General features: G+C 54.9%; 1 protein-coding gene across 16 annotated transcripts in view; it reads left to right on the top strand.

Annotated features, from left to right (window-relative positions):
• The window catches only part of Camk2b (calcium/calmodulin dependent protein kinase II beta), a 139,809-nt gene that overhangs the window by 103,321 nt on the left and 10,954 nt on the right, over nt 1-25,534 (top strand). For 8 of the 16 annotated variants that reach the window (XM_048786536.1, XM_048786526.1, XM_048786535.1 and 5 more), the window contains exons 4-15: nt 6,027-6,081; nt 9,533-9,598; nt 12,925-12,997; nt 16,012-16,114; nt 16,189-16,272; nt 16,784-16,878; nt 17,011-17,133; nt 17,558-17,641; nt 18,523-18,565; nt 19,562-19,636; nt 24,160-24,197; nt 24,344-24,415. In XM_048786536.1, coding sequence (XP_048642493.1) covers nt 6,027-6,081; nt 9,533-9,598; nt 12,925-12,997; nt 16,012-16,114; nt 16,189-16,272; nt 16,784-16,878; nt 17,011-17,133; nt 17,558-17,641; nt 18,523-18,565; nt 19,562-19,636; nt 24,160-24,197; nt 24,344-24,415 — 911 coding nt within the window. Of the gene's footprint in view, nt 1-1,834; nt 1,934-6,026; nt 6,082-9,532; nt 9,599-12,924; nt 12,998-16,011; nt 16,115-16,188; nt 16,273-16,783; nt 16,879-17,010; nt 17,134-17,557; nt 17,642-18,522; nt 18,566-19,561; nt 19,637-24,156; nt 24,198-24,343; nt 24,416-25,534 lie in introns of those variants that run through there. The other 8 variants (XM_048786539.1, XM_048786529.1, XM_048786537.1 and 5 more) reach the window with 3 other exon arrangements.

Below are 25,534 nucleotides of genomic sequence, written 5' to 3'. Positions count from 1 at the left end.
CAGTTCTGAGAGGGGCAGTTCTGCTCAGTGGCTAAGTCAGGCAGCAGCTGTGTGCCAGGCTAGGAAGGGTCTCAGTTTCCTCCTTTGAACATGGAGATGTTCCTGCCTCTCTCCCAGGGATCTAGTAGGAGGAACTGGGATGATTCATAAGGGAAACTGGCATAAACTGTAAAGTCCCCTCTTTTCTGAGGCAGCCTGCTTGGAGTGAAAGGCAGAGGCCAGCCATAGCTCTGGGGGTAGACCCTTCATTTGTAGAAAGGCGTGTAAATCCCCCACCCCTTCATAGGGTGGTTTTACAAGTTTGTTGGCTCACCATGCGTCAGAACAAATGACCCCACAATCTGTGCCCCTCACACAGGTTAACAGCTTCTGTGCATGCAATAGCAGTTCAGCAGACTGGCAGGCCTGCCGTACAACTTGTGGGATCCAGTACAAAATGTAGATGTGGGCCCTTTGCTCAAAAATTATTAAGAATTTCACCCAGGTGTGGTGACATATGCCTTTAACCTTAGCAACTCAAGGGGCTGAGGCAGGAGGATCACAAGTTCGAAACTAGCCTCAGCAACTTAGTGAGCCCCTAAGCAACTTAGTGAGACACTGTCTCAAAATTTAAAAGGGGGGCTGGGGATGTGTCTCAGTGGTTAAGCGCCCCTGGGTTCAATCCTCAGTACAAAAAAAAGATTTGTTTTATTCTCAAAACAGCAACAGTGAAGATATTTTTTTTTTTCAAAGCAGCAACCTCTTGGGTGCCCAGGATAGCTGCACAGCTGCAGGCCCTGCCTGGGCTTCTAAGGACTGCAGACATGCCAGGGCTGTACTTATAAGGGCTTGATCAGAGCCTCAGGCTATGCTCCCAAGGTGGCTCCTCACATGCCTATTGGCTGGGGCCTGAGCCCCTCCCACAGGCATCTCCAGAGTTATAACATGGCAGCAGGCTCCCCAGAGCCAGCGATGACAGAAGGACAACGTGTTAGTCTGTTCTTCCTTGCTCTGACAAAAGTTGAGTTAGTCAACTTATGAGGAAGAAAGATTTCCTTTGGCTCATGGTTTACAATATTTCAGTCTGCTTAGCCTTGCTGTTTTGGGCCTGTGGCAAGGCAGAAGATCATGGCAGAGGAAGTCTATTCACCTTTCAATAGGCAGGAAGCAGAGAAGGCGGGGGAGAGAGAGATAAGAAAGGGGTCCCAATATCCCCTCAAGGGCACACCCCCAATGACCTGACTTCCTCCCATGAGGCCCCACCTCTTAAAGGTCGCACCACCTCCCAGTAGCACCACAAGCTGACGACCACGCCTTCAATACATGGGCCTTTGGAGGACATTTCCAAACATATCAGAAAGAGAGAAAGAGGGACAGACAGAGGGACAGCAAGGGACAGAGATGGACTGACAGAGATGGAGTGAACGTGTGAGATAGGGACAGAGAAGGAAGGATACAAAAAGAAAAAGAAGTATAATGCCTTTTTTGAAATTATGATAAAATATACATAATATAATGTTAATCATCTTAACCCTTTGTGAGCATGCGGTTCTGTGGCATACACATTCACAATTCTGTGTAGCCCTCCTCACTGTCCATAGCCAAAACTTTTTCATCTTCTGTCAAGAGAAACTGTCCCCATTAAACAACACCCTGTCCCCCAGCCCCTGGCACTCGCTATTCTACCTTCTGTCTCTATGAGTCTGACTCCTCTTGAGACCTCAGAAGAGTAGAGCCATAGTGTCTTGTTGTGACCAGCATATTTCACTTGTGATGTCCTCAAGGTTCATCCCTGTTGTACATTTGTCAGAATTTCTTCCTTTTTAAGGCTGAATAATATTCCATTGCATGGAGGTACCACATTTTGTTTATCTATTCATCTGTCGATGGAAACTTGGGCTGCTTCCACCTCTTGGCCGTTGTGAATAGTGCTGCTGTGAACAGGGGTGCACAGGTATGTGAGTCCCTGCTTTCAGTCCTTTGGGTATGTACCTAGAAGCGGGATTGCTGGGTCATATGGGAACTCCATTTAACCTTTTGAGGAACCATGTGCCTTGTTATGACCTAGCCTCCAAGCTGTCACCTCTGCCAGTTCATTCGGAGCCCACACACAAGGGTGAGGAGTCGAGTTCCCTCTTAGAGGAGATGCATCAAAGGCTTCGGAGATGTGTTTTATAGCCACTGATGATGAGCATCTGATGTCATGAGCCTGGTGTCCACTGAACTGAGTTGTCCCGTTGCGAGGGGGGTTCAAAGCCTGGCCCTAATACTGACTGCACAGATGGACTCCAAGCTACCAGTTCAAGGGGGTCCTGAGTCAGGGGTTGGCCAGGAGCTTATTCGCAGGGGGTTCAATTTCCCTCAGAGACAAAGGGAGGATGGGCAGATGGAACTGGGCTGGATGTGACCTGGCCTTGCTCGGTAGCAACTCATATAGGGACAGGGGTTAGGGCCAAATAGGCCTCTCAGAGCCAGGAGACTTTGTCTTTTGGGGCTTGGGCTCCCTCCTGCCCAAAATGTCACCCTGGGCAGTTTTCACAAGTGTCCTGTGTCAACAGAGAAACCCAGGAGGAAAGAATCAGGCAGGACCAATAGGGATGGTACCACAAGCCACAGGAGGGTCTGGCCAGGTGTTGGGGGGCTGCTGTTGGGGTCATCTGGAATAAACCAAAGCACTCAGATGATCCAGAGCTCCTTAAACCCTGTGTCCTCAAATACAGATGCCTGCCCCCCGAGTCAGAACTGCAACCACCATGAGAGTTTGGTGAAGGGGGTCTTCAGCCCTGTGGTTCTGGCTACTAGGCTGAGTATGGAGTTGGTTCCCAGATCAGGTAAAGGTGACAGTGACAAGTCTAGTTGATGTCTGTGGAGCGTCTATTCCTGAGCATAGGTGATCTGCACCTGCCTGGATGTAGCCCCAGGTCAACACCCTCCCCAGGGTTCCAGAATTCACTATTAAGCACATATTTACAGATGTCTGCTTTGTGTCAGGTGAGGTCCCAGGAGTGGAGACCCAGCCAGGGGCATCTGCTTCTGATGTGGAAGGTGACCTGGGGGTAGGGAGCTCATCAAAAGAGCAGGTCCCAAACCTTCATTACTGCCCCCCAGGACCCCAGGGTGACAGAGCCTAGCAGAGTCACAGTCCTCAGCATCTCCTGCTGATGTGCCCAGCATCTCCATCAGGAGTTGAAAGCCCCAAGCCCTGACTGAGGGACCCTCAGCTGTCCCCCAGACTCCTCTCCCTACACTGACCAGCTCTCATTTGGTCCTGGCCAGGAAGTTTGTAATTTTGACTGATTTTAGGGCTAGAATCAGCCTCCCTCAGTGGGTCCCCACTGAGGAGCTGGGCAGGGGGATACCCAGAGGATGGGAGGCTTGAGGAGGAGGGCAAGGGTGAAAGGTTACCGAGCTGCCATCTAACAGCTGTTCTTATGTGCCACCAGTTAGCATCATATGACCCTGCAGGCAAGGATTAGTGTCTCTGTAAACTACAAGCACCATGGGTGTCTAGGAAAGGATCCAAGAAACTTCTTGGGAGAAGCAAATGGAGCCCCCTGAGCCTCCTTGCTCTTGGACCCCAGCCCCTTTGCCCACAGAAAGTCCAAGCCACAGCCAGGCTCTTGGGAACTGGACCCTTGAGCCCCTGCTGGGTACATCCCTGAGGGAAGAAAGAACCCCAATAATCGGGAGCCCCAAGGCAAACAGGAGAGGAGGCAAGGCCACATTCCTGAGCCCCTTCTCCCTTGGGAGATTGAGAGCCGCAGGTTATCTCTGGAGGATATTTGCTGACCTGACCCATGGTTTCCAGACTGGACTCTTAAAGATATCGCCAGGGACCTTACTTATTGCCACCTCTGCATGCCACCACAGTGTTATTTGCTTACTGTTTTTATTTAAATAGATTTTGTGACAATTCACTTTTTTGCTTAGCCCTGTCCGTGAATTCACGGGTCTGATGTGCTAGTTAGATTTTCTTCTAAACCATTAAAATAAGCACCTAACTATTTTTAAAATGTTAATTTTTTTTTAATGTTCACATGCACACTACCTTGATTTCCTACAAGTATCCCCAGTGGCTCCATCTGATTGAGGGACCCACTTCCTGGCAGAAAGCAAGACCCACCCAAGCCTGATGTCCCTTGGGCCCCTGACCTCACCCCATATTGCACCAGGAGTCCGGTGCCAGCCCCCACCAGCAAGCTGTGCCTGCTGATCCCAGGGAGCAGTGGCCCTGGGCCTCCCTTCCTCCCCTGGAGCACTGTGCCGGAAGACCCCTTCCAGCTGCTGCCCTCTGGGCTTGGGCCTTTTTGCTCTGGGCTCAGAAAAGAAGCTCAGGTCCCCAAGCAGCCCCAGATCCTGGTACTGAGCCTCACAAACAGCTAACAACAGTGACAATGACAATTGTCCTTAGGTACTCACCATGTCGTGGGAGCTTCCTGCAGGTTACCTAATTCATCTTTGCAATGATCCACAGTTGCTAATTTCGTCCATTTCATAGAGGAGCAGACAGGCTTATGTGGCTGAGTGACCTGTACAAGGACATACAGCCAGTACAGTGGCAGGAGAGGGTCGTCCTGCATTTCTTGGGACCTGGAGCCCAGCCTGCTCTCACAGGCTGGGGGGCTTTGTGCCTGAGGTGTAGGTGCTGAGAAAGGCCATTGGTGTGGGGTCATTGGAGCCCAGAGGTCTGGGCAAGGCCTGGGTCCCAGAGGCCAGATTAGAGTTTCTGGGCATGAGGATGCTATTAGGCTGGCACCCGGAAGGACCAGAGCCAGGAGGGAGGGCCCTGACAGCTAATTAGAAACTAGGACAGTGCAGGAGGGCACCAGGAAGGGGCTGGAGCTGTGTGGGCTGTTTATGCCTAAGGCCCAGGTGCCTATGGGACGTGGGAGAAGGCGACCAATTTTCACCCTCCAGCTCCTGTGTCTGGATGATGGGAGACAGCCATACCTCAGAGATCTTTTTGCCTGGACCCAAAAAAGAGAGGGGCCAAGACTGGCACAGTGTAGGGCCTAGAGCCAGACCAACCCCTCAGCTCACAGCCCCACTTTGCCTTTTTTTGGGCTGCGTAACTTTCAGCTGATTACTCAACCTCTCTGTGCTTCAGCTTCCTCATCTGTAGCCTCTAGGAGTGGCTGGAAGGTTAATTGAGTTAATCCATAGAGTGCTCATAGCGGTCCTGGCACACGGAAAGAGCTCAATTCCTGTCGTCGTTGTTCTAGCAAAGGGCAGAATCTGCACGTGGGAGAGCAGGGCCCAAAGTGAATCATTCTGAGCAAATACTCACTGCTTGGAGCAGGGCCTCTCTCCAGATGAGGAAAAGCAGGCCTTGGCAGGGCACACTTTGGTGCTGAGATCGCACCTCTGTTCCCCAGCTCCTTTGTCCACTTGTCACGCATCCTGTGTGTCCTCGTCAGTTCTGCCCTGCACCAGGCAGGGTCTAGAGTGAGGGGCAGGAAGCAAACAGACCTTCACAGGCACCGTGGAGACAGGCTTGAGGAGGGGAGAATGGCAATGCCCCGCCTTGCTGGAACCTGAGCTCAGGGTTTGAGCCTTTGGGTGATGACACATTGGGACAGGTTTTCCTCTGGACCAGGTCCCTGCCTGTTGAGGACAGAGGGCAGCTCTGGGAAGGCCCAGGGTGAACAATGGGTGTGTTTCATCCTGAATCCTCCCCCATGTGACACCTTTCAGGGACTCCTGTCCAGGAACTCAGCTGGGCAAATCCCTATTGCTGCCCTCCTCGATCTCCCTCTGGCAGAAGGAAACAGATCAGGCAGGCAGCTGGGAGTGGAGGAAGGTCAGGGTGCTGCCCAGAGGCCCCTGATGCTCACCCAGGGGCTGGTGGCCTTCAGGGCCCAAAGTACCCCCTTCCTGCCTCCTGGTCACCCACCTGGTCCTCCCCACAGGTCATCCTGTGGGCAGCCCTAGGGTCCTTGGCTGTGGGTCCCTCCCTGAGGGCTTGCACAGCGGCATATGGCTGGACAGTGTGAAGGTGGGTGTGTCCTAGCTACCACCAGTTCCTCATGGCTTCTCTGTCCCTGCAGTGCGTCTCCATGACAGCATCTCCGAGGAGGGTTTCCACTACCTGGTCTTCGATCTGTAAGTGCCAGCGCTGAGAACCCTCTCCCACTCCTGGTGCAGGGCTAGGGAGGGGTCCGAAACCTCCCCAGGCCAGGGAGCAGTCCTGTCCCTACTTCTGGCCACCACCTGAGTGCACCTCTGCTATGGGTCACCTTTTTCCCAGCCACATCTTCCTGGCCTCCTTGGTCTTGCTCTGGTTTTATTGAGTCCCTTGGGGTTGGGACTGACCTGTGACCCCTCCTCCCCACAGGCCAGAGGGGTAGGGGAGGGAAGGGAGGACTGCAGAGTGCAGCCAGAGGTTCAGTCACTTCCCTTCCCTGTGTGCCCTTGTCAAGCTGGACTGTGGTGGCACCATTGCCTGGCGTGAGCATGTGTATTTTGAGTGTGGGTAAAAGGATGTACATGTGTGCACTTGTGCTTATGTGTGAATGTGTGTGCACGTGTGGGTATCTGAGCGTGTGTGAGTGTATGTGTGCGGTATATATGCGTGTGTGTGTGCCTTGTATGAACATGTGTGGCTATGGTTTGTGGGGGTACATGCATATATGCCTGTGCGTATTTGCACGAGTGTGTGTGCGCGCACAAGCGTGCACATGCAGTAACTGAGCGAGGAAGGCGTCTGGGGCCAGTGCCGCCTCTCACTTCCTGCCAGATTTAGAAGCGATGATCTCATCTCCCTCACTCTTGACAGCTCCGGTTAAGCAGCACTATATTTAGCTGTCCGTGAATCAGGGCTGTTGTGGGACCCTGCGCTGGGTGGGGGCCCACGGGTCTTGGCCTACCTCTGTGGCCTCCAGGAAGGCACACAGCCAGGGAAGCCTGGCTGTGGTGCCATTGCCATGGTTACCCCATGCCCTCCCGCAGCAGCTCTTGAGCAGCAGGCTCAGTGGTGACAGGAGGCACTTTTGTATGGACCGCCCTCTCAGTTCTTCCTTCCTCAAGTGACAGATGCCCAGGCTGTGGGGTGTGCAGACCTGAGAGGACTCCATTCACATGGAGTCCTCTGGTCAAGAGAGGCAAGGCTGTCCCTTTAGGGGGTTCTTGGATGCCCCATGTGTCCCATAAGGCCTCAAATTGTCAGCCAGGTGACTAAGGCTGGCCCAAGCACAGCCACTGCTGTCTGGCTGAGGTTATGCCCTCCTTAGGGAGCAGACTCACCATTGCTCTTGTGTCCACCAGAGGCACCTACATCAGATTCTTTTCCCAGGAAAGGGAGAAACCCCTGACTGAGGGTGGCCCTGTCCAGGGCTCCTGGTGGCAACAGATGGCTGCATGTGTTCCAGGAACTAAGAAGGAAAGAGAACAGTGTGTGTGTGTGTGTGTGTGTGTGTGTATGACTTGTCTCTCGGGGCTGGCTTTGCTCGGAGCTGATTCAGCACTCACCAGGAGGTGTAGGGAAAGCCTCTGAGGGTAGTGAGTCCTGGGGTCCTGCACATCTTCCTCCCAAACCTTTGTGTCTGACGGGGCAGCAGATTCTGGAATGGGCTGGCCTCACTTTCAGGAGGCCCAGAGGTCCCTTAGCAGTTGAGAGGCTCTGTGGATTTGGGGACATTGACAGGTGTCCACGCTCCCCATGCTTAGAAATGTCACAGGACTCAGGGAGTAGGCCTGGGAATGGAAGGACTTGCACACACCTGCATACCTGGAGGAAGGAGGCTCTCATGTGGGCCATGACTTCCCTTAGTTGTATGCCCCCATGGCCTGTGGAGAGGTGATTCAGATGCAGAAACTCCCAGACATATCCCCTTCTTGGGCAGCACTGTGCCAATATGCCCCCATCAACAAACATGGCAGGGACAAAATCCTGCCCTGAGGCTCTGGACCAGACGATGGCCCTAGCCAGGAAGTCCCAGGTGCCCATTAGTCTGAACTACAGTTGGCTAAACACACAGGGCACCCCAGAAGGTCTGGTCTGGCCCCAGGTGAGGTACCTCTCAGGAGGCTACTGTAAGCTATGACCCTGGACCTAGACCTGGTAGCCTTTTGCTGTTGTTCTTTGCCTGGACTCAGGGCCTTTGGGCCTGATGAGTAAGCTGATGAACCAAGACCTACACAGTCAATCACACAACCTGGTCTACACTTGGGATGTTATCCTCCTGCTCCACACACATGTGTGCACATGTGCATTTCACCCTCATGTTGGAATTTCCACTTAATTTAGGGCTGGGCTCCCTGATAGAGGGGTTGGGTGGCTTGTGGAGCCCAATCTGAGTCTCCTAGGCCCAGAGCTGCTGCTCAAGTATTGTCACCCCCAGTGGGTAGCACTGCTCAGAGCTAAAGCTCCTCCAGAGACAAAGTGGAACCTTAAAAGCTCCTCACTCCAGGTGTTGCTGGGGGCTCCTGCAGGGTCCTCAGGGCACGTTTAGCCTGGAGCAGGGACATGCTAACATGCAGCACATCCTCATTTAAGTTTTTCTCCAACTCCAAGACACAGTACCCATCCATGCCAGGGCCATTTTTAAACAATCCCTACTCCCTGGGTCACCCCTGCCATGAACTGGGCCAGTGCTGAGTGCTGGACACAAAAATGAGGAAGACCCAAACCTCACTGGAAAAAAATGGGAAACTAAACAGAGACAGCACAGCTAGAGCAGGAAGGAGCCTGGGAAGAGGACCACAGGCTTTCCCCACTCCTCAGGGAGGGCCTGACCTCAGAGAGCCATTGGGTGGTGTCTTCTGGCAGACTTAGAACCCTCAGTTTGGGGAGAGACAAGGGCAGACCCAGGGCCTCTGTCCTACCTGCTGGTGTGCGTCCACACCTCTCCACCTTACCAGACCCCAAGGACTCCCAGAAGCCCAAACCCTTTCTACATTCTCAGAAGCCCTCCATTCAGCCCTGCCCCGAAGCCCATCTTGACTATATTCTGATAGGGACACAGGGCATGAGGTTGTTCCAGCTGAGACCACCCCAGCACCTGTCACAATCAACTCTCTTCCCTAAAGATGGGTCTTAGAACTAAGACAGTGGCCCATCAGGGAAGCCAGATCCAGGCACCGGATCTTCTGGCCCTTTCACTCCTGGGGATAGGGGAGCACATATCTGGCCCTGGAGTACTTGAGGATAACAATCCAGATGCCTGACTCAAACCTCTATGCTGCCCACTCTGGGGAAATCACGTAGATCTCTGGAACTCGGTTTTCTTGTCCATTAATGGAATATAATAGTGCCAATGGCTTGGAATGGTTGTGAAGACAGAAAGGTTAAGTATCATCATGTATGAGTGAGTAAGTAATTGGTAAGCTGTCAGATCTAGGTGACGATGGTGCTAGTATGGTGATGGTGGTGGTGAATGTTGGTGGTGAAAGAGATTGTGACGGTGGTGGTGGTATTGATGGAGAAGGTGGTGATGGTGATGATGGAGGTGGTAGTGAGGTAGTGGTGGCAGTGGTGATGGTGGTGATAGTAGTAGAGAAAGTGATGAAAGCAACAGTATTTCCAGAATCTGACCTCCATGTGCTTTTCCCACAGGGTCACTGGTGGGGAGCTCTTTGAAGACATTGTGGCAAGAGAGTACTACAGTGAGGCTGATGCCAGGTGGGTGCCAAGCCTCACACCATCTTCCCCCTTGCCCATCCCTCACTCAACCCCACTCCTGCCTCTCCTGTAACCCCTGTATATTCCATGCATCATTGTCCCTTCCATATTCCCAGCAGAAGGCAGCTGAGTGGAAGTGTCACTTGGCCCACTGGCCCTACTGGGAGCTTTCTGACCAAGGAAGGAGGGGGCCATCTTGTGTCTTTGACCAGCACAGAGGTGCTGCCTGTGGGAGTGTCTTGGTCCTGCTGCACTGTGAGGGATGCTTTTCTTAGGGTGGCTGGTGGAGGAGGAGCAGCAGCTAGAGGGTGGTCATAGGCACCCTCCTGCCCTTTGGGTGTGGAGGGCCATGGCACTAATCTCTTGCCTAACCTTCCTCACAGAGATAAGCAGTTTCCAAATGCTCTTCCCCAGAAGGCAGGCCAGGAATCCCCTTCCATAGTGTCCTCACAATGCCATCTCTGGCCCCAACCAGCTTGTGCATAAAACCAAGGAAAGTCAACAGCCTATCCTGGTACAGCTGCTGGGACAGCTACCACTATCTGTCCTCTTGGGTCCCTGCACTCTTGCCTGCCACACCCAGGACAGTGGGAGGAGGCCAGAGCACACTCAAAACTTCTCTACCCAGTGTGCCATTCAAGGGCTTACCCCTGGGCCCTTGGGCTCCTGGTGTGGGGGTGGGATAGAGGAGCGTGGATTCTATACATGGATTCTATACACTGGGCTTCCTTGTGGACCCTAGACAGCTCTTCCCTTGGAGTCAGCCCTCACTAGAGCAATGAAGCTAGACAATAATCCCAGAGATGGCCAATTGTAACATGGCTGCTGGGGACCAGATTGAGGGATGCATAATGTCAGCTGGAGAGATGATGACTCCTGTCCCAGGAAGGGTCAGCCGTTTGTGGGCTGCTTTGGCCCAGGTCAAGTGATACACTGATCCTTGAGAGTGTATCTCAACTCAGGGAGAGCTGAGGGTGGTCACTTCCTGCCTTCCAGGTTCTGTCCACCCTGCTTTGCCACAGAGATATGCATTTTACAAGAAAAAAGGCTACAGTGGTTCTCTCCAGGTGGTGGAGTTATGGATGATTAAAATTTTTTTCTTGTCTATTTTAAAACTCTTCTTTATTGAAAATGTATTGCATTTCTAATGAAGAAAAAAAGGAATATTTTTTAAAGTAGCTTCTTGTGGCTTGTCTCTATACCAGCAGGCAGCCTTCCCCTTCGCAACAAGTCCCTTTGGGAAGGTGTGAGCATTCCAGCTTGTCTTGGCCACTCAGGCCTCCCCACAGAGCCAGGCAAGCAAAGGCCGTAGGCCAGATCAGGGAGAGGACAAGTTGGGACAGGCAGGCCTGTGACCCTTCCTGTTGCCCGCAGATCCTGAGAGGCTAAGCTCACTAGCTTCTTTCTAAGGCTTCTTCAGGAAGGACTTTATATTTTACAAAACAGCCTGGAAGTGGCCTGTCCCTCAGAGTGGAGAGAGATGAGGTTTTTCTTTATATTCTACTTAGAAGCAGAAAGTGGAACGAAATCCCCTCCGGCTGCTCTGTCATGCCGAGTGGAAAATGTCCCAGAACTGGGCTGCATGCTGGTGAACGGACCCAAGTGTCCCCACTGACCCTCCAAATGCCTGCTGGGGCAAGAGGGGCCCTGGGTGGGCCACATGCTCTGAGGGACCCAAGATACCAGGCAAGGTAGCGGGCATCATCTGGCCATATGGAGCCTTCCATATACATAACGGACTCTGAGGCCCTACTGCGCAGTACCTGGACTGATCATGCCACGGCCACTGCCCCAGGGTCTGGTGTCCTCATGCCCACCCCCTGGCACCCTCTCACTAATGGTGCCACCCATAGCCTAGCTCGCCTCTCACATTGTCTTCACCTGCCCTCACCCTGTGCCCTACCCTCTCTGACACTCCTTCCCCTATATCATCGTCTTCCAGCCCCGGCCCCCTCCACCCCTACAGACCCTTATGCTCCCTGTATGCTGTGGTTGTCCCTGTGGGACCTGTCATCCTCTAGCCTGGAGAGCTGTTGAGGGCTTCACAGTGCCAACCCCCTTCCAAATGACCTACCCACCAGAGTGGAGGCCAGGGGGTAGAGGGCTCACTGTGTGCTGCCCTCACCACACCAGGTGGCCTGTCCTTCCACAGCACTAGCCACTCTGCCGGTTGCACTGGGGCCCTCAGCCTCTGCTCCCTGGACCTCTACACTTAGTCTCTCTCACAGACACACAGCGCCCCCTGGTGACCCTGGAGGACCTGACCTGAGGCAGAAAGTCTGCTGCCTGAATCATAGCCTTCTTGCTGCAGGCCAGGAGAACTGCTCAGGACAAGTGGCCTCAGATAGGTTTTAGGAGGGGAGAGGCTGGAACTTTCTGGGTGCTTGAACTGTTCTGGTCCCAGGAACCTTCTTCACACTGCAGAATTGGGGAAAGAAGAGCCCTGTGACCCTCTCTAGGCCCCACCCTGCCTGCTCTGATGGTAGAGGTCCCCCCTCTCCCCAGGGGACCCCTAGTCAAGGATACTGGGTGTTTGGAGGCCCCCAGACCTGGCCCAGAAGAGGTGGGACTCTTCCACCACACACCCCTCGTTTCCTCTCACAAACTGCCTCTTTGAGGTTGGAGGCTCCAGTGGAGTATGCTCAGTGGCCAGTCTGAGGAGGGTTGGGCAGCCTGAGTCTGTGGGGCGGGGTGCAAGGACCCTGGCAGTTATTTTGGAGACTGAGTTATCGGGGAGGGAGAGGGCACAAGGGAGCTCCCTGGAGACTTTCCTCCTGGGCTTGCCTTGCTGGTTTGACCAACTCCTGTGCCTATAGGGCAGCCTCTCAGCAACCTCAGCCTCCCTCTTTTTCTTTCCTGAGCCTGTGTTCTGCACTGAGGAGGAGGAGGAGAAGGCACTGCTGGGAATCAGCCTCCTGGTTGGCTCTTGGTGTTTCTGCCTCAGGCTACTATTTGCCTAGGTTCAGGCTTAGGGTCAGCTTGGTCAACACGAACTTTGGGGAAGTATATTGGGAACAGGAATGTTTGCCCTGAAAGTCACGTCTGTGCACCTGGCCCTGCCTCCTAGGCAGACCTGGGCCCAAAGAGGAAGGCAAGGTGAGGGCCAGGGTATCTGACCCTGGTAGTGGGGAAGGAACCCCAGAGGCCCCTTCTGGCTAGCATCTCCTCTCCACTTGGTTTCCTGCATCTGCCTCACTCCCCACAGGCTGGGAGCTGCACTCCAGTACCACCCAGCACTGCCATTCTCCCTGTGCCTCCTCTCCCTGCTTCCCTCCCCAGCCTATCCCCAGGGCCACTTGCACTGACCCACCTGCTCTTTGCCACAGTCATTGCATCCAGCAGATCCTGGAGGCCGTTCTCCATTGTCACCAAATGGGGGTTGTCCACAGAGACCTCAAGGTGAGTTCCTATCTCACTGTGTGTCAGGTGTGTATGATCCACACCTGCATGCTGTGTAAAGGGTATGAGGGGCTGGGCAGTGTGGAGTGAGGGGGATGCGGGGTGTGGGCAGGCATGTCTGCATACCGTGTATTTGTGTGGAGGAGTGTGTGTATGTGTACTTGTTCATGGAGGTGTGTGCACATGCCTGTGTGTAGAAGTATGTGATATGTATGTACATATCGGTGTGTGCATGTTTGTGGGCACACAGGTGAGAGTGTGCTTGTGTGTGCATGCATTGAGGGCTGTGCATGTTTATTTGTGTGTGTACATGTGTCCACTTGGATGTGTGTATTGTATGTGTACATGGAGGCATGTGTACACACCTGTCACACATGTTTATGTGTGTGCATATAGTGTGTGCATGCATATAAATGCACGCGTGTATGTGTGTACATGTGTGAGTGTATTCACGTGATTGTGTGCACAAGTGGTCATGTGTATGCATGTGTGTGAATGTACACTGTATGTGCTGTGTGCATGTGTGTACACATGTGAGATGTGCCTGCACACATCTGGCTCGATGCTTTCAGGGTTGGAAGGGGCAGTCTTTAGGAATACGCCTAGCATCAAATGTATACACTTTCTGGTTTTCCATCAAGATGCAGCTTTGGCAGGTGGGAACACAGGGGACAGAAGGCTGATGCTGCTGGGGGCAGGGTGGTGAAAGCCAGTCTCACCTGGCCCTGCCAGTTCCTCTCAGCTCTCACTCCAACTCTCTGCTGCCCAGAGCTGAGCTGTGGGCTTCAGGCTCTGTTCAAAAGAAGGTTTCTCATCCCCAGGACACGGGGTGGCTGTGGCATCCCAGAAGCCACCGGCACTTCTTCTCCCTCCTCCCTTTTTTTCCTTCCCTCCTTTTCCAAATCTTGGTTCAACCAGTTGTTACTTTCTGAAGGTAGTATGGACCCCTGAGCCTTGCCCCGGTGTATTGAAGACCAGCCTTCCCATGGCTGTTGGTGCTGAGTAGGGGTCACATCTTTCCTAGGCTGAATAGGCTGAATGAGAGGTCATACCTTCCTTAGACTGTGGCTATGGGAGGCCGGTCTTCACAGTTGCTCTGAGGAGGGTGTCACAGGAAGACCAGACCTGGGATTCCCTCCTTGTCCCCTCACATGTCTTGGCCTCCCCATGGTCTTATCTGAACTGCCCTCACTCAGGGTCCCTAGGAGGATGGGGCCCAGATTCTCCCCTAGGAAGGCCATGTGTTAGTGCCAGCACCCAGAGGAGGTAACACTTTGTTCCCAGGCCCCGTGATTTATCTGGTTAACTTTGAGGTCAAGGCATAGAAGTGCAGGTGGGTGCTCCCTCACCTCTTAATTTGGGAAACAAATAGAATTCTTGCTGTGGCCTCCACCTCTTGTTGTGGTGGCAGAACAACCCTTCTTTCTCGGGGAGAAATCCTACTGTCTTGACTGAGATGGCCCCCAAATGGCACCATGGTGGGTTTGCTCCCATCCCATGAGAGTTGGTGGTGACAGAGAGCAGAAGGCTGTCGGTGCCATCTTGAGCTGTGAAGGAACCAGAGTGGAGTCCAGAGGTGGAGGAATGCTATGCAGCCCAGCTGGGCCATCCCTGCCCCCCTCTTCTTTCAGATTCTCCATGTGGAAGTATGGCTTGGGGCCCCTGCCCTGCTTAGGTTGGCAAAATCAAGATGGGCAGTGGTGTCTGGTAGGCAACCAGTGGGTAGGGCCCTTGTGCTCCCTCCTGTTACCAGAGAGATATGGAGTTCCACCTGGGGACAGAGTCCCCCCAAGAGGGCATGAGGCCTCATCCCTGGCTGCTATGCAGCCCATAGTTGAAACCTCAGGAAGCTCTGGTCTGGAGCACAAATATTTTCACACAGGACTGGTACATTTCATTGATTGCAAAGGCCACTTTTTCACCTATGAAAATCTCTGAGGTTGACAGCCAGTGTTAAAAGTAGGCCGCGAGGCAGTGTGTTGTCTTTTGGGTGGATCATTAGCAGTAGTGTAACCTACGCAGGCTGCGCAGTTAGTTTCAGGATGGAGGGAGACTGCAGGGCTGCCAGGGGACCTGAGTACCCAGCAGGCCCCAGTGGTCAAGGATCAGAATGGACAGGCTTTGAGCACTACCAATAGCCAGAACCCTGCTGGAATTGGAAGCTGGACAGGAAGGTCAGGGAATGTTGAAGCCCAGGGACCCCTCAGGCCTTTGGTACCAGGTGTCCACAGAATGAGAGCAGCCTCCTTGGCTGCTTCTTCAAGACAAGGAACAGATGTCTGTTCAGTGTGAGCAAGGGTGCTGCTCCCTGAGGGGGGTCCAAAGAGCCTTTTCCCACCTGTGGGAGTGGACGGGAAGGTTTTTGGGCAGGGGCCTCCTTTCTGCCCTGCTCACCAGAGCCAAGTGGGAATTGGTGGTCAGGCTATGCCTAGCAGGTGGATGTCCTCTGCTGTCCTGGGCACTTTGGCTCTTGAGTGTTTCTCCACGCCATTTGAGGGCCACTGTCCAAGTAGGAAGAACTTCCTGAGCCTTACAGGACACCTCCCCCTGCGCCCTGCTGCCACCTGCCAACTTATACACTGGGTCAAAAATGGGGAAGGGAGGGAGGTCCAGTTGAAACCTCTCTGCCACTGGGAGTCCCGGGCCATGGGAGCCTCCAAAGCTCCTGTGTGACCTGCCCCTGAGCTGTAGGGACCATCACAGTTGTTTGTGAGGATGGGCTGGAGATTTTGGTCTGAGAGGCCCCCTCAGACTCCTGCTCTGGGGTGCAGGGGAGCTACACTCTGCCTAAAGGCTAACTTTCCTCTGACAGGCTGGGGCTGCTGTCTTTGTCCTCAGGTAGTCAGATTAGAGGGTACAGGACTGAACTCAGCCGTGCCCTGGGAATTCCATGTGTGGAAGGGTCAGACCTGCACCCCTCTCCTGCAAGCTGCTGTCATCTCTCTTTTGTCCCATATCCCTCCTGTGACTCCTTCGGGTATAAACATGGTGACTTCGCGGCCACCTCTCTATAGCCTGAGAACCTGCTCCTGGCCAGCAAGTGCAAGGGGGCTGCAGTGAAGTTGGCGGACTTCGGCCTGGCCATCGAGGTGCAGGGGGACCAGCAGGCATGGTTTGGTGAGTGCACAGGGGGAGGGCAGGAGGTGTTGGAGGCCCCTCACAGCTCCTCATGGCCCCTTCTGCTTCAATAGGTTTTGCTGGCACACCGGGCTACCTGTCCCCTGAGGTCCTTCGGAAGGAGGCATATGGCAAGCCTGTGGACATCTGGGCGTGTGGTGAGACCCATGTGGGGTGGGTGGGTCAGAGGGTGTGGTGGGGTGCTCCAGGGCATTTCTAAGTCGCCATGTCTATTCTGGAACCTGAAGATGGCTGACTTGCTAGTCCTGGACCAGGTTCATGTGTCATACCTGCCTTTGGGCTGCCTTGGCAGGGGTCTGATCCACAGACTAGAATTACTAACATGACCCAGGGCCCGTCACCTGTGTCCACCTGCACTCAGCAAAGGTCTGGGCCCAGAGCCAAGTGGACAGCCTGAGTGAAGGGCTCAGGGACACTCAGACCACCTGGTGGGGCTGCTCCTAGGGCAGGTGTTTCCTCTTGCAGGTGGTGTTGAAGTAGAGGGGGCTAGCCTGGGCTCCATGGTGAAGTATGGTGGGCATAGGGCTGGGAATAGGATTTATATATGCCATTCTTCCCATGTGCCTGGTGCCTGTTGGGGTGGGATAAAAGAATGCTGAGGACCCCAGTGCCCTCCCAGGGCTGTGCTGCTCATGTCCCCATCCATAGGAGTGATCCTGTATATCCTGCTGGTGGGCTACCCGCCTTTCTGGGATGAGGACCAGCATAAGCTGTACCAGCAGATCAAGGCTGGGGCCTATGACGTGAGTGTGCATCAGGGGGTGGGGGTGAAGCCTCCTGTGGCCCACCCTCTATCTTGCCCTCCTCAACTCTGTCCCTGCATGGGGGGAGGGGGTTTCAGCCTCGGCCTGTGCATTATTTCTTTGCTTCTGCAGTTCCCATCCCCCGAGTGGGACACTGTCACTCCTGAAGCCAAAAACCTCATCAACCAGATGTTGACAATTAACCCTGCCAAGCGCATCACAGCCCATGAAGCCCTGAAGCATCCATGGGTCTGTGTAAGTCGTCCTTGGTGCCCGCTTGTGGAATGGATCTCCTGGGGGAGGTCTCAAGGGCCCCAGGAGGGCACTGGGGTTCTGTCCCTGTGCTGACAATTCCCTGGGTGTTCCTCATGGCCTCTGGCTTGGGACATGCTGAGTGGTTTTCGAGGACAGGGCTTGGATGGCATTGAGCTTCCTCTTGACTTCAGTACTGTCTATGAGAGGCAAGGCTTGAAGTCACAGGTGGGTGGATACAGCAGGTGGGGACAGTTGTTCTCTTGATGCAGTGGTGGCTGGTACCTCTCAGCACCTAGGAGCCCTGGGATGCCATAAGCCCTGCTGCCCTGGGCCTTTCCCCTGACACTCTGGGGTCTGCCCCACCGGGACAAGGCCGATGCCTCTGGTGCTTTTTGCCACTCTGTGATCACCCCTCTCCCTGCAGCAACGTTCCACAGTGGCCTCCATGATGCACAGACAGGAGACCGTGGAGTGTTTGAAGAAGTTCAATGCCAGGAGGAAGCTCAAGGTGAGGCACTACCATTTAGCCCACAGAACCATCACACGTCCTTGTGTTCCCACGGGCCCTTGCTGGGGGTGATATCGGCAGATCCAGCCAAAGGACAAAGCAGGGTCACAGCTGCCCCCAAGACTGTGCTTGTTGGCAAGTCCCAGACCAAATGAATCTGGGCCCTGGGAACAGCCCAAAGCCCCCTGGGGCCATGAGTATGGGCTTGGCCCCAGACACAGAGCTGGCCCCTTCTAGTTGACCCTGTTGCCTTGAGCAGTCCTGGAGGGGTGTCCTGAGGACCTTCTGCAGGTTCCACACCTGGGAAGAACATGCCTTGGTCCCAAGCAGGTTTGGTAAGGAGACCAGATTTGAATGCTGGTCTTGGTGGTCAGGGCCATGGGAGTGGAAGGTGGGCCATGGGAGTGGAAGGTGGTCCCTGGAAGGTGACCAGAAGATCCTGATGATGATTTGTCTGGTCAGGCCAGCCATCTCCCCAGGTCTTCAGTGCTGAGGGCAAGGCCAGGCCTGGACCTGGGGAATGTCGTTTAACTATAATTCTCCTAAAAGCCTAAGTCGGTCACTACCACCCTGGGCCTGTGAGGAAAGAAGGGGTGGAGGAAGACCCAGAGGGCTGCCCTGGTGACAGTGATTCTGGCAACCCCTGAGTCTTAGGAGGGTCTTGAGGCGCCTAGAAGCCTAGTCGGTCGACAGTATTGGGTTCCCAGGTATGTTTTGATTTGGATACAGATAATCTCTTTCAGAGGTACTGGTAGGTTCTTGAAACTCTTGCCTCTCTGGAAGGCTGAGCCTGCAGGCAGGTGGGCAGGGCTCTTCTGACCAGAAGCCAGCAGGTGACACTAACAGAGTGGTCCTGGCTCTGTCTGTGTGTCTCTCCCCAGGGGGCCATCCTCACCACCATGCTGGCCACAAGGAATTTCTCAGGTGAGACATTCTTCTCCAGGGAGGACATGATGCTGCCCTTGACCTGCAGGTTGTAGCAGGAAGCCCCTCCTTGTTCACCAGCACCTCCACCCATCTCCACCAAGCTGGTTGGTGCCCAGCCTCTGCCCTCAGTTTGGGGACCCCTATTGCCCAGCAGGCCTCCTGGGCTCGTTCTTTGGGCAGCTGCCCAGAGTCTGCCATCCCCTGCCCTGTCTCCTTCGTATTGGGTCTGTGTCCCTCACCTGACACCCTAGTGTCTGTGCTGCCCACTACCCAGCCCGCCACGTGTGTCTGTCCAGGCGTCTGTAGGGCAGCTCTGTGGCCTCTTTGTTTTCAGTGCTCTGAGCACCATGTTGTGTGCGGGATGTGGCAGAAGTGGGGGTGGGTAAGCGTGAAGTCAGCGTGTAGAGGGACCTGCCTTCTGGAAGAACTGGCGCCGCCTGCCCTGGTTGTTCAGGGTGGGTGGTGGGGAAATGAAATCTCAAGGGTCTGTTAGAGACCCCCAAGGCCCAGGGTGCCGCAGGCTACCCCAGGGAGTGGTGTTGGCCTCAGCGCCCGGACAGCTGTGCCTTTGGCTTCTCCGTCGTCTGACACTGCGTGTGCGAGCGCCTGTGGTTGTCTCTCGTTGTCCGTTCACATCTGGCACCCTCCCCCTTCCTGTTACTTTGCTGTGATGCTGTACTGCCGGGAATGGGCACACATGGTCACACCAACACTAATGGGACTGTCCTGTCTGCTGTGTGCCCGGCACACGCTGCCGGGCATGAGAAGCCCCATTGGGGTGTTCTAAGGAGAAAGGAGGCAAATGCTTTTCAGTGTCAATCGGCCCAATCTTGTTTTCACTCTCCTGAGAAAGGGATTCTGGAGCCATCTGCTGCCTAAACTTTAACTCTAATCTTCTTCTGCTTCCTTTGTCTCTTCTCTTCCCTTACCTCGCCCCCCACCCCGTCTGTGTTCACCCCCCTCCCCCCCTCGTCTCTAACCTGGTGCTAACAGTGGGCAGACAGACCACCGCTCCGGCCACAATGTCCACCGCGGCCTCCGGCACCACCATGGGGCTGGTGGAACAAGGTAGATGTGTCTTGCCCAGCGTCCACCCGCTCCTGCCCGTCCTTCCTGTTGGCATGCAGCCCCCCCGCTGCACGCAGCCGCTGGCCAGGTTCCCAGAGCCGCCCCAGAGGCTGGCAGGGCCCCCGGGAGCCCCTGCTCCCGCTGTGGTCACAACCCAGGAGGGTCCACCCAAGGGCAGTCCTCACTCGTCTCCTCACCTATAAGAGGAGGGACTGGCTAGGTGACCCCTGGCCATGCTAAACCCGGGTACATTTGGCCAAGACCCCTGGTCCTGGTGCCTGGGGTCTGGAGACCCCATTCAGAATAACCGTGACCTCATGGGGAGCCACTGAGCTTGCTGCTGGAGGTCTGAGTCCTGGAAGGGGAGCCCTGGGAGCAGGGCTGTGGAGGCAGGGATGCTGACTCGAGGGAGCGGTGGGCCCGTGGTCAGTCTTTCTCTCAAAGCAGGTGGAGCTGGTGGTCTGTACTGCGGAGTTCCCACATGCAGGGATGGGTAGGATGGCTTCAGTGCCCTGAAGAGACTCTGAAGGCCTCCTATTGGGTTCTTTTTAGAGATACTTCTCATCTAGTCCCATATCTGTGAGGGAGGAGGCAGCTCTGCTGACCTTCTCAGGGAGGTACAGGTGGATCCTCCTGCCAGGAGCTGGGACATGGACCCCCTGAGGATTAGGGGACCCTGGTACCTCCTCAAAGGCTCCATAGCTGCCATCCAAGCTGAGAGCTAACACATGTTAAGGGTGGCTGCTAAGCATACAGGGTCACCCTGGGTTCTCCCCAAACCAAGCTATAGCGTTCTCCAGCAACAGCTGGGAGTTAAAAGAACCTCCAGCAACAGCTGGGAGTAAAGGGATCACCTTCCCAAGGCCCGGCTCTTCCTGCACGCCCATTTGGCTCTACCTGGTGACCCTCCAGGGCCACAGTGAGGCTATCATTGCCAGAGGGCTCTCCTTATAGAGGAGGCTCAGGCTGTCCTAAAAGGAGTCTGTTCTCCCCATGAGGGCCGAGTGAACAGTCCCAAGTCTCCATTTTATGGCCTTCTAGAAGAACATATGGGAGGGAGGAACTGGGGTTAGGAAAAGATGAAGCTAGTGGCTCCTGAAGAAGCCTGCTGCCCAGGGGACAGTGGCATGAGACAGGCCCCTTTGAGTGACACTCTTCCCAGGACTCCTGCTGCAACGCCCGCCTGCCTGCAAGTGAGCAAGGGCGACGGTGCATGAGGCCGCCTGCATGTGCGGTTCCGCCCTGGGCTCCAAGGGCTACTCTGTCCTGGAGGGTGGTCAGTGCATGTTGATGGAGCCCAGCATGGCTGTCCAGGGTTCCCAGCTAGGGGATGAGGCAAAGGTGGGGCTGCGGGTCCCACCTGCCTGATTAGGTTGGTTCAGCTGTATTCCAGTGATATGCATCAGGAGTCTTTCTTCTCCGTGTTTCTGTCAGACATCCCAGTGTGGCAGAGCACCTCAGCCAGCAGAGAAACCTTTGCTGTAGAGTGTTGTCCTCCAAAGTCCCTCCAACATTGAGCAGATGTGAGAGCAAAGAAGACCATAACTATCAGGCTAGCTATGGGTTGGCTGCAGTTTCTTTGCCTGACCACCCCTGGGAATAGGCAGTTTCCTCCCAGGGGTGGAGAGTCACTGGCCTGTGGAGTCCCCAGGTGAGATTTATGGGATCCCATGACTGCTCTATCCACCTTTGGCTCCTGCTGCACCTAAAGGATGTAGTTAGTCCAGGGCAGATGTGGATATTGAAGAAAGAAGTGGACCAGGAAACCAATGGCCAGGAACTGCATACTCAGGAAGGGCCAGGCTGCGCCTCATGCTGCACTCAAGACATGCACAAGGGCTGATGTGAAACAGGGGTTCACAGGGAGGATGTTGAAATGACATAGGTATAAGCTCAGGGCTCAAGGCTTTCTGGGGCTGGGCCAAAGCCATGGCTCATCCAAGTCCTCAGACTTGGCACATCCACCCCAGCCTCAACTCTGTCCTTTTCCTTCTCGTGGATAACTGTTAACATCTCCAGTAGCGCAGCTTGGAATGGTGGGTTTTGATAGACTTGTGGACCCATATGGAGCCCTCTTATGACCAAGGACAATCCTGGGGTCTCTACAGGCCTGCAGATGCTTCCTTTCCTGTGAGAATCATTTGGAGACAAGCAAAGGGGGAAGGTAGGAGGATCCCATGTCTGGCCGACTCTCAGATCAGTATTGTCCTGCACTGTTTCAACTCAGAATCCAGCAGGGAATATGCTGGCTTGGCCAAGGTTGTGTGGCCTGATAGGAGGTAGAGTCAGGCCTTCCTTGTGCAAAACACCCATTGAAACTGCTGCATTTAAAAAGTCACATCCCTAGAGGGATGGAGGTCCCTCTCTTGCTGCTCAGCTTGCCATGACAAGTGTCTTTAAGACTCTTGTCTTCCTCTGTATGCCCCAAGGAGGAACCTGTTCTCCTGCTGTGTCAGCAGCAGGTCACCAGCAGGAAGAGGTCTCCATGCCACAGCCTTAGCAGTGCCAGGCGCAGCTCCATGCCAGGGGCAGATGGGCATTCCATGCTGCCTGCACTGGGTAGATATCTTTAGGGATGAGCTGTGTGTTAGAGATAGGGAAGGAGAGAGGCAGGGTCCACAGACAGGAGTGGGGCTGCCCTGGACCAGGATTAGCCTATCCCTGTGTAATAAGTTTTAAGGAGATATACTCTAGCCCCAGTGAGGGGAGGATTTTCACCGTCTGTGCTCTAGGAAAGAAGTTGGAATTTCTGGTCCTGGGAACCCTTGGCAGGGCTGCCCTAGGGTATCAGGGTAGTCCCTGGAGCTCCATGGGGGGTGGGGGGAGGGTACTCAACCTTGCGGGGATGAACGGCAGAGGACAGGATACAGGAGTCCAGTGTCTGGTTAGCTCCAGGGGAGACCTGCTCTCAAGATCCTGACGTAACCCTGGACTTGGCAGAAGTTTTGTGAGAGTTAACAGATCCACAAGGAGGGAGACCATGAACTAAAACTGTGCCGCCACAGCAGGCTGTGCCTGCCTTTCAGGGTCTTGAGGTTGTATGCAGCTCCCGGGTGGTTGTGACCCTGTGACACCACATGCAGAGCCTGGGAGGGACCAGGCATGGTGATCTGGCTAGAAGGGAGGTGGTCAGCAGGCAACACTGGGGCCCAGGCCTGGTCTCTGAAATGAAATAGGCCACCCAAAGAAGCAAGGGTCAGAACTGCCCTGTGAGATTGTGGGTAGATGCCAAGGTTCCCAGGCTTCTGACTTAAGAGGGCTGGGTGGCCCAGGAATTTGTATTTCTGCTCATGCAGGGTGCTGCTGTTGCTGCTGCTTCTTGGGGGACACCCTGTTTGAGAATGCTGCAGCCCTAGGTCTCTGTGTGCAGACTCAGGCCTGCCCTGGGCAGTAAGAGTCCCCCTCTGGATAGCAGCAGAGCCCAGCATCAGGCATGGTCAGCAAGCATCCTGGAACCGGGTGTGTAAGGGGCTATGCCTCCTCCTTCCTCACTGGACCTGGGGCCAAGGGACCCCACCCCTCCCGTGCCCTTCGTGCTGTGCCCAGCCCTGGCTGCTTCTCTAACCTGCTGTACCGGCCGCACGGCCACTTGGCTGTCCTTGGGGAATGCTGGGCCAGGACGGGCTGGCTTTGCTGCCCCGTGTGAGTGCCTGCCTGAACCAATACAAATCTTGTTTTCTCTTTCTTCCTCTCTTCCTTTCTCACTCCTTCCCTTCCTCACCTTTCCTTTTCTGTAAGGTAAGCTGACTTCCTCCTTTTTTTTCTTTTTTTTTTTTTTTAAGTTCTAAAATTAAAATTCTAACTTCTGCTGTGGAGGGTGTGAATGCTGGGGGTGGAGGACGGGGCAGAGCCAGGTCTACCCTGACCTCTGAGGGGAGTTTTGGGGTCACAGGGTCATCTGCTGGGCCTGGGCATCCGCTGGGGCTTGTGGGCAAAAAGGCTGGTGTTGGCCACAGTGAGTGCCAATAAGAAATGGCCCCACAAGCAGGGTTGCTGGGACAGTTCAGGAAGACAGCAAGGCCAAGGCATTTGGACACTGGTGGAGAGGTCAGAGTCCCATTGTTAGAAAGAAGGGTGGGGTCTGAGCAGGGCACATACCTGGGCTGGGATGAACCCCTGATGGGAACATGGTGAACTGTGGGGGTCAAGACCTTCCCTCCTTGCTCAGCTGCCCACGACCCCCAACCTGCTGCCAGCCCCCAAGGGAGGAGTCCACATTCTCCCTCTCTTGAAAGCCAAGGGGCACAGGGCTAGAAGGCTCCTCCGTGCCCTGTTGGAGCCCCAAGGTTGCAGAAGATTCTGGGGAAGGGGCAATCCTGGGGTGAGGGGTCCCTGGGCAGTGTGGCCCAGCCCCCTCTGGAGGTTCTGATGCTGCTCAGGGCTTGGCTATGTGCCGAAGCCACAACTGTTTCCGGTCCTGGGCCTCACTCCTGGGGAAAGGGCAGAGGTAGGTGGGAGGGTTGGGTCCACAGGGAGACCCGGGTCCATCACTAACAATGCCTTCTTCCTTCCCAATGCAGCAGCCAAGAGTTTACTCAACAAGAAGGCAGATGGAGTCAAGGTGAGGAGCCAGTTTGGCCTTAGGGGCCCAGATCCTAGAGTTCTGCTCCTGCCATTGAGGCTGTGGCTTTAGAGACCCTGATAAGCATGGGAGGGGAAGTGGGTACCCTTTTTCTCCCTAATAACTCCTCTCCTCTCTCTCCACAGCCCCAGACAAACAGCACCAAAAACAGTTCGGCCATCACCAGCCCCAAAGGGACCCTCCCTCCTGCTGCCCTGGTACTGAACTCCTCAACCCCTGGCCCCTCCCATACCCACTGTCTGAGAGGCCCTGTGAGGTGGGGTCCCACCCAGCCTGGCTGGTCTCTGACAGCACACACCTACCCCGACCAATCCCACACTTGCTGGGGGCAGTGATGGGGGATTTGGTCTCAAGTGAGAAACCACTGGTCAGGGGCCCCAGGTTCAGGCCAGTACAGAGCTGTTCCGGGAACCCCTTTCTGGAGTCCGGAGATATAGGTACAGAGGAGAGGTCTGTCCTCCCACCTATGCTGCCTTATGAGTCATCCCCCCAAGAATCTGCAGCAAGAGATTGTTCAGGAAGCTGGTGAGGCAGAAGACAAGGGCACTGCCATGGCTCCCCATCCCCCCAGGGACCTCACCCTCAGCTTCTCTGCCACCCTCAACAGGTTGACCCAGCTTAGGGGTGTAGCTGAGTCCCATGGGGGTGGGGGCCATGGTGGTGTAGTGAGATGTCCAGCAGCATCCAGGGTATGCTTGCCCCTCCCATCTGTTCCTATCAAAACTAAGGTACCCTGCTGGACTATGGATGCCTGAAAGGGAGGCTGGGGGCTCCCTGCTGGGGAAGGGTGGGGATGCTGACTCCCCTACTATGTATCACTCTGCTTCTTGAGGTGGTATTGACCATCTCTGGCCTCTTTGTCCTGGGGGGCTCCTGTCCAGGTAAATCTCATAGCTGGCATTCTCAGAGATGTGGAGTTGTGGCCAGAGGGCACCAGCCTCCTGCTGAGGCACCATATGCTTACACTCACTATCCAGGGGCGGTTTGGAGTCTGCTGGGCCATAGGCTCCTAAGTTTGCTAGAAGTATGCTTGGAATCCCCCATGGGCCTCAGGCCAGGCTTCTGGGAGACAGCCCAAGACTGTCCACAGGAAGGCTGCCTTTGCCAAATGGTTCCCTTGAGCTCATGGGGAGTCCTCAGGAGAGGAAAGCTGTCCTGTACAGGCAGTGGAGAACCTGCTCAGAGCAGTTGGGCTGTGGCAAGAGGGTGCCAGGCACCACCTAGGTCCTCCCAGTGGCCAAGGTGGCTCACACACCGGCCTCACAGCCAGTCCCATTTGGGCCCTGTCCATCCCATGTACCACTCCCACCCTGATG

This window comes from Marmota marmota, unplaced genomic scaffold (genome assembly GCF_001458135.2).
Source record: "Marmota marmota marmota unplaced genomic scaffold, marMar, whole genome shotgun sequence".
Taxonomy (NCBI): domain Eukaryota; kingdom Metazoa; phylum Chordata; class Mammalia; order Rodentia; family Sciuridae; genus Marmota; species Marmota marmota.
The sequence above is the reverse complement of the archived record's forward strand: the minus strand, read 5'-3'. Positions and strand labels throughout refer to the sequence as shown.